Here is a 17,948-nt window from a genome sequence, read left to right on the forward strand (position 1 = left end):
CAACTTCCAGCTTGAATCCTTTTACTAATCTCAGCATCCAGTCGAGCATTCTCCATTAATTCACTCCCCAGGTATTTAAACGTTTCCACTACTTCCAGGGGCTTGTCTGCAAGTCTAATCTGACCTTTCCCTTCTTTCTCCCCTCTAGTCATAACAAGAGTTTTACTCTTTTCTACACTTATTTTCAATCCACATTCTTCAATTTTCCCATTCACCACATTCAACTGTTCTTGAACCTTCCTGTCGTCTTCTCCCCAAATCACAATATCATCTGCAAATAACACCATGTTCATTTCTCTTCCTCCATATGCTGCTTTTGCTGTTCTCATGATGTCATCCATTACTATTGTAAACAGGATTGGTGATAAAACACTTCCCTGTCTCAGCCCGCTAGTGATTTTGAACCAACTTGTCCTGCCAACTTGTGTTTGCACGCAACTACAACATTCCTTATACAATGCCATGATCATTTTTATTAATCCCTGTCCAATTCCTTTTTGCACCAGACTGTCCCAAACTTTCGTCCTAGGGACACTGTCATATGCCTTTTCAATATCAATGAATGTCATCACCATATCATTCTCGTACTCCCAATGCTTTTCCATTAGTTGTCTCATAATGAAAATGGGCTCTATTGTTGACCTTCCACTTCTGAAACCAAACTGATTTTCCTGTATCTGCTTCTCAACCCTCAACCTTATTCTACTTTCCAGTATCCTTTCCATTATCTTAGCAACATGGGATATTAGAGTAATTCCCCTGTAGTTCTTCAAAACTTTCTTATCACCTTTCTTGAAAATTGGGATGATTATTCCTTTTTGCCAATCCTCAGGGACCTCCTTATTCTCCCAGACATTCCTGATAACCCGATATGTCCACTGCAGGCCTACAGCTCCAGCTGTAATTCATTGCAATTTCTTTATCCATTTCTTCGTCAACTAATTGCCTTTCCTGGTCGTCCATTGAATGACTGTCATCCGTTCTTATGTTCAGCAGCTTCTGAAAATATTCTCTCCATCTATTTCTTATTTCTTCTGGCTTTGTTAAAATTATGCCACCTTCATCCTTCACAAATCTGGTGTTTACTTGATCTCTCTTCTTGTTTCTTAAGATACCATACAGTAATTTCTTGCTGCCCTGCGTACCATCTCTCAATGTCTGTGTGAACAAGGCCCAGCTTTTCCTCTTTTCTTCCTCCACTACTTTCTTGGCCAAATTCTTTGCCTCCACATATTTTCTTCTACTTTCTTCAGTCTTAGATGTTTTCCATGCTTTCCATGCCATTTTCTTTTTCTTCACTTTAATCTTTACCCTATCATTCCACCAGTGTGTTTCTTTGTCTTTCACATTTCCTGATGTTCTAATACACACCTTTTCTGCACATCCAACCAGTGCTTCCTTAAATCTTTTCCATTCCTCTTCAACATTCCCCACCTCTGTCCTGGGTACCAAGGGTATTATTTCCCTTTGAAATTCTTCTTGTATGCTTTTCTCCTTCAACTTCCACACTTTAATTCTTTTCTCTCTTCGTAATTGGGGTTTTTCAATCTTTCCAACTTTCAATTTTCCTATCACAACTCTATGATCTCCACCAAAGGCTTCTTCAGGCATGGCTGTTACATCTACAAGGTTCTTCCGGTGTTCTTTCTCTATGATTATATAATCAATCATGGTCTTTGTCCGTCTGTCTCCCCAGCCATACCTTGTAATCTTCTGACTGTTCTTCTTCCTAAACCAGGTGTTTCCAACAATCATTTGATTCCTCATGCAAAAATCCACCAACAACTCGCCTTCTGGATTTACATTTCCATATCCAAAGGGCCCTACAACATCTTCCTTTCCTTGTCTTTCCATTCCAACTTGTGCATTTAGATCTCCCATCAATAGTACTTCCTTATCTTCTATCTGTCTCTCCACTTCCTCTAAGAAGTCCTCTAGATGTTCATCTATGCAACCAGTTTGTGAGGCATACAACTGAAATAGATCTTTCACACCATTTTCAAACTGGAGTCTCATCATCATCATCCTATCGCTGACGTACTTTGTATATTCCAGATATTCTTGGATTTCTCTTCTAAGTATGATGGCCACTCCATTTTTTGCTTCAGGTCCTCCGCTGTAATACAGCCTGTATCCTTCTCTCAGAGGGATCTCCCCTGTACCCCTCTTCTTGGTCTCGCACAGTCCAAGTATGGCTATATCTTTTTCTATCATGAAGTCAACCAGTTCTTCTGTCTTTCCCGTCAGTGTCAGTACATTAATTGTTGCAATTTTGATGTAGTTTGGTGCTGGTTGCCCATTTTTCACAGTTCCCCCAGCACCTGACGAGCTGCGCGTCGCTTTTAGCAGGAGACGCCCTAACCTTTTCCGAGGCACCATATCTGCTTTGTCCATATAGGCTATTGTTACGATGGGCTCGCCACACCCAAAGGCATTTTATTCCTACTGCCAGGTTCAAAATTAGGCCGCCCCTAGCATGGAGACAGACGCCTTTCGTAGCCGCTCCTCTGGAGTACAGACGCTACGGGTTTGCCCCTCTCGCCATCTCCGCCGTACCGAAGTCCACCTTCTCCGCCGTAGATGCCGTTGAGGTCTTCACTCGTAACCCTGAGTTGGGACCCATACCAGATGTTACACACCAGGTCAGTGTGCTCTGGGACTCACATAGGCAGGGGCGCCACTCCCTGGGTAGGGCTGCCTCCGAAGAGGGTCCCTACCTGCTACCCTTGCAAAAACCAATAGTGATATCAAAATGAGACATACTATGCAAGATGAGGAGTGAGGTAGTTTGCCACTGCTATCCTTACTGGGCTATAAAGTGCTATTGCAACACAACTAGCCCCATGAGTAGTACCTTTCATAACACCCAGACCAACTGGTCATGCTCTGAATATCACTAATCAGCACCACCCATACCCCATTAGCTTCCATATTGTCACAGCCATGGATGAGACTGGGACCTCGGTGGAAACTGCGTTTTGCTCTGGACTGTGCCAAGAGACAGATATAAAAACAGTCAATCATCAATTATTACTGATCTGCATCCAGGGCAGTCACCCAAGTGGCAGATTCCCTATCTGTTTTTTACCTAGTCTTTTCTTAAATAATTGCAAAGAACTTGGAAATTTATTGAACATCGCCCTTGGTAAATTACTCCAATCCCCAACTCCTCTTCCTATAAACAAATACTTGCGCCAATTTCTCCTCTTGAATTCCAATTTCATCTTCATGTTGTGATCTTTCCCACTTTTAAAAACACCACTCAAACCCATTCGTCCACTAATATCATTCTATGCCATCTCTCCACTGACATTTCAGAATATGCCACATAGCCAAGCAGTTCATCTCCTTTCTCACAGATCTTCCCTGCCCAAACTTTGCAACATTTTTGTCGAAAATCACCCAGAACAAATCTATCTGCTTTTATTTGGATATTTTCCAGTTCTCGAATCAAGTAATCCTGATGAGGATCCAATACACTGGAAATATACTCTAGCTGGGGTCTTACCAGAGACTTATATGCCCTCTTCTTTATATCCATACTACAACCCTTAAATACACTCATAACCCTGTGCAGAGATCTGTACCCTTTATTTACAATACTGTTTATGTGATTACCCCAATGAAGATCTTTCCTTACATTAACACCTAGGTCCCCATAAGGAACTTTCACATCATCAATGCAATAATTAAAACTGAGAGAACTTTTTCTATTAGTGAAACTCACAATCTGACTTTTAACCCCATTTGTCATTATACCATTGCTTGCTGTCCATTTCACAACATACAGGCAACACTCCTGTCATAATGGAAAAAACTGACTACTTAGATAAAAATAAAATTTTCAGTGACTCTTCTTTTTCTATAGTAAAAAAAAGACCCAACCACGAATTATCCAACGCCTACTCAAACAAAGTTTAAAAAACACTTCCTTTCTCCTCACAGATCAAGAAAAAACTAAATTAATAAACATGAACCCAGGCCTACCCACTGCCAAAGCCCTCCCACAAATTCACAAAACTAACATTCCCATCCGTCCAATAATCAATTACAGACCCAGTCCCCTATACAATACTAAATTCATCCAAACATTTTTACTAAAAAACTATCGATTTTTATCCAACAAATCTATCAAAAACACTTCTGAACTAATCAACAAATTAAAGAACTTTGATATCCAACCAAATTTTTCTCTCCATTCTTTTGACATTGTAAATATGTACCCTAGTATTCCAAATTCCAAATTATTCCCCATAATAAACAATAACCTAAACAAATTCAGTAACCTGAGTAAACTTGAAATTCAAGACTTCATGTCTATTTTAAAACTGGTTCTCAACAATAATTATTTTACCTTTGATAACACCATTTATCAACAAGATGGCTTGGCTATGGGCTCACCAGCTTCAGGCATTCTTGCTGAAATTTACCTTGACTTCTTAGAAAACACAAAAGTTAATAATAATAATTTCTCGAACATCCTCTTTTGGGCCAGATATGTCGATGACACATTAGTAATTTTTTATTGGAGAATCAACCAACGTAGCCTCTACACTTCTTCATCTCAACAACATAGACTCTAACATTAAATTCACCCTCGAATCAGAACACAACCAAACTCTTAATTTTCTAGACTTAACTATCACTAGACATCCTTCTTCTTTATCTTACAAAATATTCAGAAAACCAACCCAAACAGCAAACACATTACGACAAGATACTTCGCACCCTCAAGCACATAAACGCACTACTTATAACAGCTTAATTTTTCGTGCCTTCAACACCCCTATGTCTAAAAGAGATTTAAATAATGAATTGAACACCATCCGTAACATTGCTAAATTCAATGGCTTTAGCAACTCCTTCATAAACCGTATCATCAACAAATTCAAACAATGTCCTAAAACCACGTTGTCTAAAGACATAACAAAACCAACTGCATTTTCCACTTTCACTCAAGATGCTTATAAAATAACTAATGTTTTTAAAAAACACAACATGAAAATTTCTTTTAGAACCAACAATAGAAATTTTGATATTTTACACAACTCTAAATCACTAAATAAATCTAATGCTTCTTCTAAATCTGGTGTATACAGATTCAAATGTAACAACTGTAGCTCCTCCTACATCGGACAAACTGGCCACAACTTCAACATCAGATACTCTGAACATGTCAACGCCATTAAATACAACAGATTCTCCGCCATAGGACAACACAAACAAGACTCCAAGCATAATTTCACCAATATTGAAAAAGACATGAAAATACTTAAAATCATTAACAAAGGCCCCCTCTTAAACATTACTGAAAATTGCTTTATTCACCTTGACCAATACTTCAACCCTAATTTCAATTTAAACAACATTTCTGAAAAACCCAACATCCTTTTCGACTTCCTAATTCTTCTTCTCAAAAATTCTAAATTTCAAAACCCCAATTCTATTTTCCATGCCTTACAAAGTTCTTACCCACATTTTCTACCTCCAATAACCCACCCTAAACTACCCCTCCTTCATTTCCCTATTTTATCCTTCCTCAACACCGTTTAAATTCGATCTCTCTTATTCTTCTCTTATTCGACTATTCCTCTTCCTCTATTCATTTATCCTATCTTTTCTTTTCACCTGAAAAAAAAATTTAAAAAATACAATGCCACCTTCAATTCGGTTCTTCTCATTCAAATTTAACTCTTGTCTTGCGCCAACTTTGACTACTTCAATCACGACCTGAATTTTTTACATTTTAAAAAATTAGCGCACTGTGCATATATGTTTTCATTTGTTTCCGATATTGCGCTTTTTACTATATTTTTTTCTCTTCACAATTTTTTTTCACGTCAACTGTTCCAAAAATTCTACAGGATCATAATTACTTATTCAATTATATTGAATTATATTATATGTATCTATATATACATACATTCCCGCAACCAAAGCAAATACTGGATCATTAAGCTAATTCTTCATTTTACGTTGGCGTTTGAAACCACAGTGCCTGATGTTGAATATATCGTGCTGATCACCGGGAGCTGGCTAGTTACTTCAATTGATCTACTCATCTTCAGCTTCAGCACGATTATGGATCTTCATGTGTGTTCAATTGTGTTATGACTTTGTGCCTGACAGTGTATACAAGCTAGTTCATTTTACCGGTCTCCGCTTTTCATAAACATTATAAGACTTCGCCTAACACTGTGTGTGCCATACTGCTGTTCAGAAAATTACGCACTGTTTCTTTCAAGTGACTTACATTTTACTACTTCTGAATTTTACAGTGTCTACCCCTGTCATTTTTATATCGCCTCTTCTACTGATCCGGAGTGAACTTGATCTTTTATTTTCTTTTTCCTATGCATTGTTTTTCATGTTTTAATCGGTTGATGATGGCCTGGACTAGGGTCGAAACCAGTACCACTTCTACTTATTATTAAATAAGAATGTAATCACTGCATTTCTTATTCTTTTGTATTGAATAGTTTGAACCTCTTTATTTATTATTTCAATTTTAACTACATAAGAATTAGACTTGAGAAAAAAAGAAAAACAATTCAAAACAAATTAAGTAAACTTAAGAACAAATACATATGTGATGGTTTTAATGATTTAGTTGAGCACAAATTTTGTGAACCTGTTGTCAACATTTCGGACACACCTCTAACCCAAAATGAAACCAACCTGTTAAAATTACGCCACAAACATAATCTTGAACAAAACCTTAATAATGCCACACTAAAACAACTAACACCAGAGACTGAATCAGCTATCCAAAAAGTCTCTGACAATTCAAAGGAAACTGTAAGACACTTAGTAGCAAATGAAATTGAAAACATCATAAACAAACCAATCAAAGGAAACAAAGAAAGTACATACCAAAAACTAATAACTAATCTAAAAATTAAAATAAAAAATAATAACTTGATTGTAGCTAAAGCAGATAAGGGTAACATCACAGTTATAATAAATAAAGACGACTATATCCCAAAAACAATTGATTTCATAGAAACAAACAACACAAAGGAAATAAAGAAGGACCCCACCAGGAATTTAGCACAAAAATAAAAGAAACCCTGAAGCACATACATTTCATAATAAACGAAGAAGAGAAACAAAAATTAGTCCCAATGAACCCAAGATGCCCAACTTTAAAGTCTCTCCCAAAAATCCAAAAAAGAGAATTACCCTGTTAGACCTACAATTGATTGTCGAAACAGCCCCACATTTCAACTATCTAAATTTTTACTTAAACACCTACGAAACCACATCAAATTAGAAAATAGCAATTCAATATCAAATTCTTTGGAAGCCATTTCCAAAATATAATCAACAGAAATAAACGAGGAAACTATAATGGTATTATATGACGTGTAACATGTATTCCAACATTCCTATCAAAGAGACTATAGACTTAAATAGAAGAAAACTTTTTTTTTTTTTTTTTGCTAGGGGCTTTAACGTCGCACCGACACAGATAGGTCTTATGGCGACGATGGGATAGGAAAGGCCTAGGAGTTGGAAGGAAGCGGCCGTGGCCTTAATTAAGGTACAGCCCCAGCATTTGCCTGGTGTGAAAATGGGAAACCACGGAAAACCATTTTCAGGGCTGCCGATAGTGGGATTTGAACCTACTATCTCCCGGATGCAAGCTCACAGCCGCGCGCCTCTACACGCACGGCCAACTCGCCTGGTAGAAGAAAACTTAAAGAACCAAGACAGAGTAAGTCACATAGAAATTAACGAAACAATAAACTTATTAACTCTAATGTTAGAAAATAATTACTTTATATTCAATGGGAAGTACTACCAGCAAAACACAGGTTTACCAATGGGTGGGGAGGGGGGTCCACTATCAGGTTTCTTAGCCAATATTTATTTAAACAACCTCGAGAAAACCATCTTGAATACATATCAGAAAGAAATAAAATTATGGGTCCCTTTTGTTGACGACACGGTAGTATTTTAAAATGGAGACCTCATTAATCCCAAAACACTTCTGGGTTGTTTAAATTTGCTTGACAGGGACATTAAATTCACTATGGAGAAAGAAAACGATAAAAAGTTAAATTTCTTGGACCTCACATTAACAAAAACCAACAATAGGATAGATTTCGATATTTTTAGGAAACCCACACAATCCATCACCACCATCAATAAAAACTCCAACCATCCAGGAACTCACAAACAAGCAGCTCACAACAGCTATATTATTAGATTATTAAAACTTCCCCTGAGTAATGAACACAAACTGAAAGATATTAGAAAAATTAAAAAAAACCAAATTGCTAAAGCAAGTGGCTACAACCCAGAAATGATAGACAATATTATACGTAAGAAAGAAAATGGAGAAAAAAGAAAAACCGTGAGAAAAGAAAGAAAATCTCTGAACGTAATCAATTTGTAACATTTACGTATTTTGGAAATCAAGTTTTTAAAATCGTGAAAATATTTAAGAAAGTTCAAACTTAAAACAGCATTTAGAACCAAAAATAAAATATTAGAACATATATATAATGCACATAGTGTCAATAAAAAAGATATATATACCAATTTGGGAGTATACAAAATCACTTGTGACGACTGTAAAATGTTTTATATAGGAAGAACTGGGCGAACCTTAAATCAAAGATATCAAGAACATTTCAAGGCAATAAAGTACAACAGATATTCAGCTTTTGCGGAACACATTTACAACAATCATTTTAGGGATCTAAAACGACATGAAATTAATTTTTAAGGGTAATTATGGATTTGAATTAAATACATGTGAAAATGAGATTTATTTATTTATCGTATGATGAAAGGAGGAATATCGGCTATTTACAAAATATGTACAAAAATACACACGTATACACACACTCCCAAGTTCATAAAATTATTCACAATACTATGTCCAGATGGTTAATCCACTCAGCGGCTTCTTGTGTTAGGTTGTGGAGATCCTTCATTGAGCCTCTAAGCGTTCTGAGGGGATATTCGAGCACTATGTGATCCATGGTTTGCTGTTCTTCACCACAGTCGCAATGAGGAGAGGACTTCCATCCCCACTTGTTCAGTATTGCCCCGCATCTTCCTTCGCCGGTCCTTATCCTATTCCTATTGGAACATTGAGATATTTTTGGCGCAGACAAGGGAACAAGATAAAATTTTAAATGAAACAGTCGTAAGCAACATTTTGTTTACGATCTTGAGTCGACGTAACATCATGTGCTTGCAGCGCATTTCCATACCTAAAGCCGAACGTTTGTTAGTACTCGACCAACAGCCTGAGCACGAGGAAAAGCCAGCCCTTCCTATGGTATGTCCATATCTTTTACAACAGTGTAGTTTATATGTATTATTTTCACATTTTTACACTTTTTTTTAAATTTTTATTTTACAGGTGATGTCTACAGGGCTACATTTTAAACTCATTTTAAGTAATTTTGACAACACACTCCTGTGGAATTAACAATGATGATGGACCTTAGTGTCCAAAAACCGGTTATGTTTTAAAAAAGTGTGTGCTGATACGACTGTATACAATTAATAATAATAAAAAAAGTCTCTGTTTCTCTCTTGGGCTCCACAACAGCACCTCACTTCGCAAGTGTCACCGTGGATGGAACAGATGTTTACTTTCAGGCCTCGAGACTTGAGATAGGCGCATGCACGTTAACCATGCTTACCCATAGCACCATTTACCCTGCATTCACACGACTTCTTGTCAGACCACCATAGTACAGGTGGCCGTGAAGTGGCAAGGCACTTTCGTTCCTGTGAGCGACAGTTAAATATACTTGATTTTTCCTTGTGAAAAGGACTTTGAGTACCTTAACAGTTACTTATGTAGTGTCATATACTGTAGGTTGCTATGCCCCAATACTGTATAATACCGTACTGTAAAGTGATTGATATTCTAACTCTAAAATTTGGGTAATTTGATAACATGATATGTTTAACAGATTGGAGATGGCCATATCTGAATGTGCTGCCCTCCAAGAACAGCAGAGTTTTTAATGGTTTTGGAAATGTTTTCAATGCTAGGGAAAGCAATGACTGTAATAACTTTTGGAATATTTAGAAAGATCACACTTTCCTCTACACTAAAGTGAAGTAAGTTTAAATTATTATAAGAGAGCAGCAATTTTTCAATAAAGATTTGAATATAATAAGTTCTACAAACAAACAAAGAAGATTCTGAAGCAGCTATGGATGCCGGTAAATATTGAGGACAAATCTACTGAAACATACCAGAACAAATTCTAATCTAATTGGTCAATTGGCACGGGTAGCCTTGTTTACAACCAGAAATTTGCTTTCCCGCTTTCATCGCTTGATGACAGGGATGCATCGAGTTGCTGAAGGTTGTATTCTGTACACGGGAAACAACCCAAATTTCTAGAGAGTGGCATAAAACTATATTTCAGAACCCACTTCACACCAATTTGAAATTAGCTCATTGTCTTAGTTTCTGTGCCTGAAGCAGCAGAATAATCATGTTCACTTGGTGTGTAGTTGTTATCCTTGGCCTCAGTTTCAGAACCCGAGACCTCCATGAGAACATCCAGTATGGATTCAATGTCTAAATTTTGTAAACTGGAAATAGACATGCTAAATAAGCTTGCCTCTCGCACATACACTCTTCCTGTCCGTACGCACGTACTTTCCCACTCATTTCACAGCTGTGAGTGAACGATGATGCAGCGTCAAATTATGTAGGAACGTGGCTGTGTTATCAATTCCTTGAGAGGTCTCAACTTATGCTCATAACTAATAAGTTTTATGTTTGTAGAAGCATCCAACAGTATTTTGATGAAGGCACAGCTTGCTGAAACGGCAGCTACTATTTTTAGCTACAGTAAAATCATGCGCCCGTAGATTCTCCAAGCTCCATAAGTGGCAATGAAATAATGCACTGGTACTTTCTATGGGTGACATCTTCAATGTGTTAACTCTTGATTTTCTGGTCCCTTGGACTTTGTGTTAAGGTTTTACTCTGTGGTGTGAAAGTGTGTTCCAATAGGCTTGGCAGGCTGATACGAAACAGTACTTTCTGGCTCTGTGAGACAAGGAACGAGAAACCATCTCGCTTCTCGGATCCCTAGCACGCCTCTTCAGTGTTGCTTAGGCTTTCTATAACTGTTAATGGTGGAGTTGTTGAGGATCCAAGCATCCTTTTGGTTCTGGACCAAGAGTCTATATAATAATAATTTATACGCATATTTATCCCACCTGTTGCCAACTCTCGATGGATGTAGTATATTTGCATCTGTCTCTTGGCATGAGTAGAGTAAAAGGTAGCTTTAACTAAAGTTCCAGTCTCTTCCATGGCTGGGATGATAATTATGGAAGCTGCAGAGGTACATAAGGTGCAAGTTGCTTTTATTAACTGACATAAATGGAAAACAGAATGATGTCCAAATTTGTATGCATGCCAAAATACAAAATAATAATTTGACAACTCCTCCTCCTCATAAAAACACATACAATATGGACAGAACTGAAGAGGAGAGAGAGAATCCACTATGAATAGCTGCCTCAATACTAGGGAAACCACAAAGATTTAGCCTATTAATTAATCTCTGAAGAGTACAGAAAATAAAATATATTAATTTTCATTGGAATTTAAAGAAAGTTGCAATACTCATTATTTTAGGGCAGCTACCCCCGATGCTTCTCCAAACTTCACCAGATAAAAGAAATTGGGGATGGACAGGACACACATTAAGAAAACAGCACAGAGCAGTTGATTGGCTCTGGAATGGAACCCAACAGGAAAGAAGAAGCGTGGAAAATGTAGGAACACTTGGAAATGGGAAAACAATTATAATGTTATTTGTTTTTACGTCCCACTAACTACTTTTATGGTTTTCGGAGACATCGAGGTGACTGACTTTAGTCTCGTAGGAGTTCTTCCATGTGCCAGTAAATCTACTGACACGAGGCTGACATATCTGAGCACTTTCAAATACCACTGAACTGAGCCAGGATCAAACGTGCTAAGTTGGGGTCAGAAGGTCCGCACCTCAACCATCAGAGCCATTCAGCCTGGCAATTGGGAAAACATGGGACGAAGTAAAAGACCTGGCTGCAGAACGTACCAAATGGAGAGCTTTCCTGGATGTCCCTTGCTTCACAAGGAGACATAAGAATTCGATTAGATTACACCCTGATAGATCCTATTTATTCAAATTACTTTAAGTAATACAAATAATTTTGTACAATTTGGAGGGAATCTCTCAAAATTGCAGTTGACATACTGTGCAGAGTAGGGAGTCGAAACAGTTTCAAAATATTCACACAGAAATTTATGATTGATCTGCACACACCAAACAACATACCAATAACTTCCCAGTTATTAATTTTATTGTTGTGGCCTAAGTCACTAAAGCAAGGCTCACAGCGCCTCTTCTTTTCTGTATCAACCTCTTTGGACTGCTTTTCATTTCGCTCAAATCTGAATGTTGGATCGATAATGACGCCTTTGCTGGATTTCCTATCAATGACTACAATGTCCAATTGCCTAACTGAACCTTTAGTTGACATACAAGTTACTTTTTTATATTCTTCAAACTGTTCTGTACGGTATATCTTTAACAGTCAGCTATCCTTCTTTTAAATCTATGGTGCCTGTTGTTCTGTTAACAGCTCCTCTTTGCAGCAGAAACCAAGAATGTGAGGAAGGGTTTTAACCTCATTGCACTCACGGCATCAGGCACGTAGGCTTCTGCCAAGAACAATACAAACTGTGACAACATTGCAGTTCATGTTCATGGCGTTCATCCATTGAGGAGAAGATAGGCCATTTCTTGTCGATATCCAACTACGTATTAGATTTCTTCCACTCCGAGAAGAGACATGCACCTCTACTATGATAGGGTAAGCTTTCCCATGTTTCAAATTACTTATTGCACAGTTTCTATCTAAACTTTGTTATGATTTTACCATGTTATTAAAAAAAATTCATTCACGAAATCTCAAAATCTATCTTTTTGACCACAATGGCCACTACTGGCCCATATTGACAGTAATCAATATGGTTTTATGGATCCGCTTGTCAATACATTACAATACCATGAGTACATGTTTTGAGAATATGTTAAAATTCTCTTCTTCAGCTCCTGGTTTAACCCTCTTGCACTCAGCCTATATGCAGGGGTTTGCTCGAAGCAGCTCAAACTAATGTTTGTGATTTTGCAACCAAATTACAAAAAGTCAACAGGTAAACAGTTGAACACATATTAAAATTAAAAAAAAACATACTTATATATGAAACTACGAGCATTTCAGAAACGAATATACCTTAGACGTATTATTATTGGTAAAGCCGGGAAAAATATTAAACTTCGAAAAATTTTTTTTAGGAAAATAAATAATGGCTTTCAATAACAGAAAGATCAGACATTATTGCACCTTTCATCTTTAACCTGAAAGAAAGAACATTTAATTCTGAATAATTTGATCTCAATATGATGTGTGTGCTGCAATTCACTCATGAAGAATGGCACAAAGTTATTCATTGTAAATGTAACTGTCATCGATGTCAGGTTCTTCACGGTCCGATGCACGGTGAGCAGCTGTGACTGTGCGAAAATCTTCAGGGAGAAAATCGTCACTTCCTGCGTAACGAGAATTACTTTCAACAAAAAAAGTCACTATTACTATCTAAATTATCTTTTAAGATCTTTCACGGATATCGGAATCATTCGGCCTTCAACACGGCCCAGCCATTATCACAAATATGACGACGTAAGCACGTGCAACAACGGAGTAACGAGAAGATTTATAATTATTATGCAGGAAGCACAGCGAACACACAATATAACAAAGATATAAAAACTCAAAACTAAACTGATAGCAAGATCAAATTGTTGTATTCATAAGCCAACTAAAAACAGATCCACACAATAACAACTTCAAACAACCAGAACATAAACATTCACAGTCAACAGATTTCATTTGTCGAAAATAGAAGTATTTCGTAGGGCTGGTGGATATATCTGTTGAGTAAAATGCAAATTCAATGTTTTAAGTTACTGTCACGATCATCTGTTGTCATTTAACAGCCACACAAATTACCAAAATCCCTAAATAGGGCAAAGCAGATGTATCGGTGCCATGGGCGTTCTTGTCATAACCTCTCGCGTCGACAGATCGGCGCGCTGAGTGCAAGAGGGTTAAATCACTTAGTCACATCTAACCTGTTAAAATACTATTACTATCTAACATAAAACTATCTACAAACTATATCCAATTACATTCAAACATAAATTTGACATTCATATTCAGAAGCATAACAAGAAGTGAAGGGAGTTTGTAACATGAGGCGCACACAGTTGTAACATATCAGATACACTGGAAATTTGGACAAACAGTACAATGCACATGGACTTTTAGATGCATTTTAAGTGATGAAGATTTTAGCCTAGTGTCTTGCTGCAGTGTATCTTAAGTGTTCTATGTGACTGAAGAGACCTCCCTCGGGAGATGCTGGGGCAAGAGCTGGCATGAAAAGGTTACATAACAAAGGTAATGGCACAATTTTAACTATGTGACCTTTCTGCTTGTGAAGAAAGGGAAGATTCCAGCAATGTCCCTTAGCCTGTAACGATTAAGTCATCCAGCGTTTTCTTTAACTTTAATGTAAGACTTTCTCTTTAGACTTTAATTTAATGTAGGTTCCTCTAGGCAGTCTTCAGACTTTAAAATATCTCCCCTAATGGGGATTTTGTAAAATCTAAAGATGCACAAGTGTATACCCTTGTTTCCCTTCTTTAGTTTGCTGTTTTTTATTTTTATTTTTAGTAACTAAGTTTTTCTGAACTCATCTACCTCTTTTCAGCCTTTTAAATTCATTTCCCTTAGTCACTTACTTGCATGGCTTTGCTGCTGCGTTACTGGGTCTTATGCCCTATTAGGTGTTTTTTTAACTTCAATTTTTTAAGTGTTTCAGCCTCCAATATTCACATTTGGTTATTAGCCTTTCTAGTATACCTTTATTATTTATTTTCTTCCCCTTTTTATGGCCTTGTAGTATGGGCTTCAGCATCTGTTTATTTCTGCATCTTTTGACCCTTTTTTGAGTGTGGCTCACCCATAAGATAAGGGTAGTGAAGGTATTTCCTTATTAGTTTTGAAAGCAGTATGTTTTGCATGTTCAATATTAATGAAGTCTACCGGTCAAATAAAGGGTGTTTGTAAATGTAATTGTAAACTGAAACTTCAGGATTCGAGACCCATCCGATGTAAATGTGTTTTAGAAGCTACGGTTTCTTTCTCTGAAGTGTATTAACTCTATTTTTCCTATATATGCAGACACTAAACTATCTTTACAAATGTATACATTGACGAGACCTACGGGTCGGAAATCTCTTGACTATTTCAAGATTGGAGTTCTCCTCCCCAATATTGTACATTTTCTGAGCTTACAAGCTTCCATGTTGTACATTTCTGAGCTCCTAAGCTCTTCTGGTAAAATGTTCCTCTTGTTAAATGTTGTCGTTTGAAAACTCAAGTCATAAGAAAGGAAAGAAAATAACATTCTTCAATGACTTTGTTAGCAATATTTAAACTTTGGTTTATGGTTTGTCCACCCATTTACCCCTCCTGCTTCTTTCCCTCTCCGGATCACAGAAATCTCCATAATATTCTTCATTCAGACACCATGCCATCTTTACACTGAAGGTGGATAATTATTGTGTTATAAGCACAAACTGATTTAATATGAAGAACATTTAGTTATTCAAGTTCTCTTCTTTCGTTTGTTTCCCAGTTTCTTTGATATTTCATTTTCTCACTCAATGTCATCATCTAGCTCCAGATGGGCATCTTCCTCTGTTCTCCCATAAATATTGCTCCTGAATTGTGTTCCAATGCAGGATGCTTCTATTATGCTGTTCACCATCGAGTTCAATCACTTTAGCCTGGGTCCTCCTTCCTTCAATCTTAGCCTCCATGATTTGTTTCAATATCCTTCCCTCTTTCATTTTCTTGGTAACATCTTAAAAAAGGAACTTCACTTTATATGTGATCATAGATCATTTAATTTAATTTCTCATATTCAAGAAATAAACCTGTGCACTGTTTGAGCATTATATAACAGAATTCCTCCTAACAGTGGGACCAGCCTACTCCCAGATGATGGATTCTGTAAAATTCACTAGAATTAGCAACAGAATACTGCAAAACTGCATTATTATATATTACTGTACCCACCATACCTCGCAAAAGGTCTCAACCAATGATTATATTTCAGGTCATTGCTCTCAGTATTTTTCCCCACAGTGTATTTCTACAGCTAACTCTCCAATAATAAAATATTTGAAATGCACACAAGTATCACGCACAGAAAGTGGTTAATGGTACAATTCTCTTACTACAGAACAATGGGCTTTTCAGATTTTACAGACATATGTTTCATTTGGAATGTGATGGTGTTTCACCATACAAATCTTGTAATGGAAGCCGTGCATGTCTGAGGTCATATCCTCCCTCTTTCCAATCCAACATAACCAAGCATCCATCGCATAGAAATCGCTCCAAACTTCTTTTCTATTCTGTCCTGCAATACTGCTGCGTAAGCGGCTGTGGATGATAACAGTAACTGTTCTCGGATTTCCTCAATATAGAATCTCTCTCTTGTGAGTAAATATACCAATTGGGATGGAATAAAATTGGACAGACACAACACACACTTTAAATACAGTTCGCAGGTTTCCCTTGGTTAAGTAGACCCACACGGCTTCTAAACTAAATTCAATTTAATTTAGTGCAGTTATTAACGATAAGCTTTTCAGTTTGGCAAAGCTATGCATTACAAAGATTGCATTAGCTATCTTACGTCTTGTATGCTTTGTAAATTATGTTTCCACCAGGAGAGTTGGCCGTGCGGTTAGGCGTGCGCAGCTGTGAGCTCGTATCCGGGAGATAGTGGGTTTGAACCCCACTGTCGGCAGCCCTGAAGATGGTTTTCTGTAGTTTCCCATTTTCACACCACGCAAATGCTGGGGCTGTACCTTAATTAAGGCAACGGCCACGGCTTAGGCCTTTCCTGTCCCATCATCACCATAAGACCTATCTGTATCGGTGCGACATAAAGCAACAAGCAAAAAATTATGTTCCCCATGTTCGGAATGTTACTCCTAAATACTTGAAATGGTTTACCATTGTTAGTAGTTGATTTTTATAATAAATATTGCCATTTGCTCCTGTTTTACTTTTTTTTTGTTAAAAATTCTCAGCACTGTTTTATCTTAGTTTTATCCAATTTTTGAAAACACAGAATATACACAAATGATATAACACTGCAATCAAATCTGTGGAATCAATATTACTGGTATCTATCACTATGAACACATCAACATCAATAATGTAAGCTATACAATACAAACCATTTTAATTCCTGCTACTTGGAAAGCAGGATACAATGCATCAGGATTCAGTTCAACAACCCGTTGGTAAGATTTGAGGGCAGCTGTATATGATCCTCGGGCAAAGTAAGCATCTGCTAAACTTTCCCAGCAGTGACTAAAACATAAGAATAAAGGATTACACTGGGTAATACAGGTAGAGAACATCAAACAATCCTGTTCTAACACCCTAGATAAAACCTGATATTGATCTGGAAATTTTATAAAGTTTAGCCTTCATAACATACCACAATATATGAACTTCGTTCCGGGATATCAGTGGAATGCAGAGGTGAAACAAGGTGCCAGGATGAATGGGTCTAACTACAAAGTCAAAGTTAATTTAAAATTTCAACAAAGGTTATATTTTCTTTTCTTTTTCAAAATTAACAAATAACAAAGTAACAGGTACCAGTAGCAAAAAACAGGTCTAGTAAAGACAAAATTGGTGGTATTGACAGGTCTTGGGCTTCAAGCCCTACTACACAATTCCTCAGTGACACACTCAAAATTACAAAGGTCACCATTTATGCAAGGGCAGAACACCCCTCAATACCTGGA

General features: G+C 37.2%; 1 protein-coding gene across 2 annotated transcripts in view; it reads right to left on the reverse strand.

Moving 5' to 3' along the window:
* The window catches only part of LOC136873665 (tetratricopeptide repeat protein 37), a 311,142-nt gene that overhangs the window by 157,325 nt on the left and 135,869 nt on the right, over window positions 1-17,948 (reverse strand). For both annotated transcript variants that reach the window (XM_067146760.2, XM_068228003.1), the window contains one exon: window positions 17,370-17,505. In XM_067146760.2, coding sequence (XP_067002861.1) covers window positions 17,370-17,505 — 136 coding nt within the window. The remainder of the gene's footprint in view (window positions 1-17,369; window positions 17,506-17,948) is intronic.

Source organism: Anabrus simplex, chromosome 5 (assembly GCF_040414725.1).
Source record: "Anabrus simplex isolate iqAnaSimp1 chromosome 5, ASM4041472v1, whole genome shotgun sequence".
Taxonomy (NCBI): domain Eukaryota; kingdom Metazoa; phylum Arthropoda; class Insecta; order Orthoptera; family Tettigoniidae; genus Anabrus; species Anabrus simplex.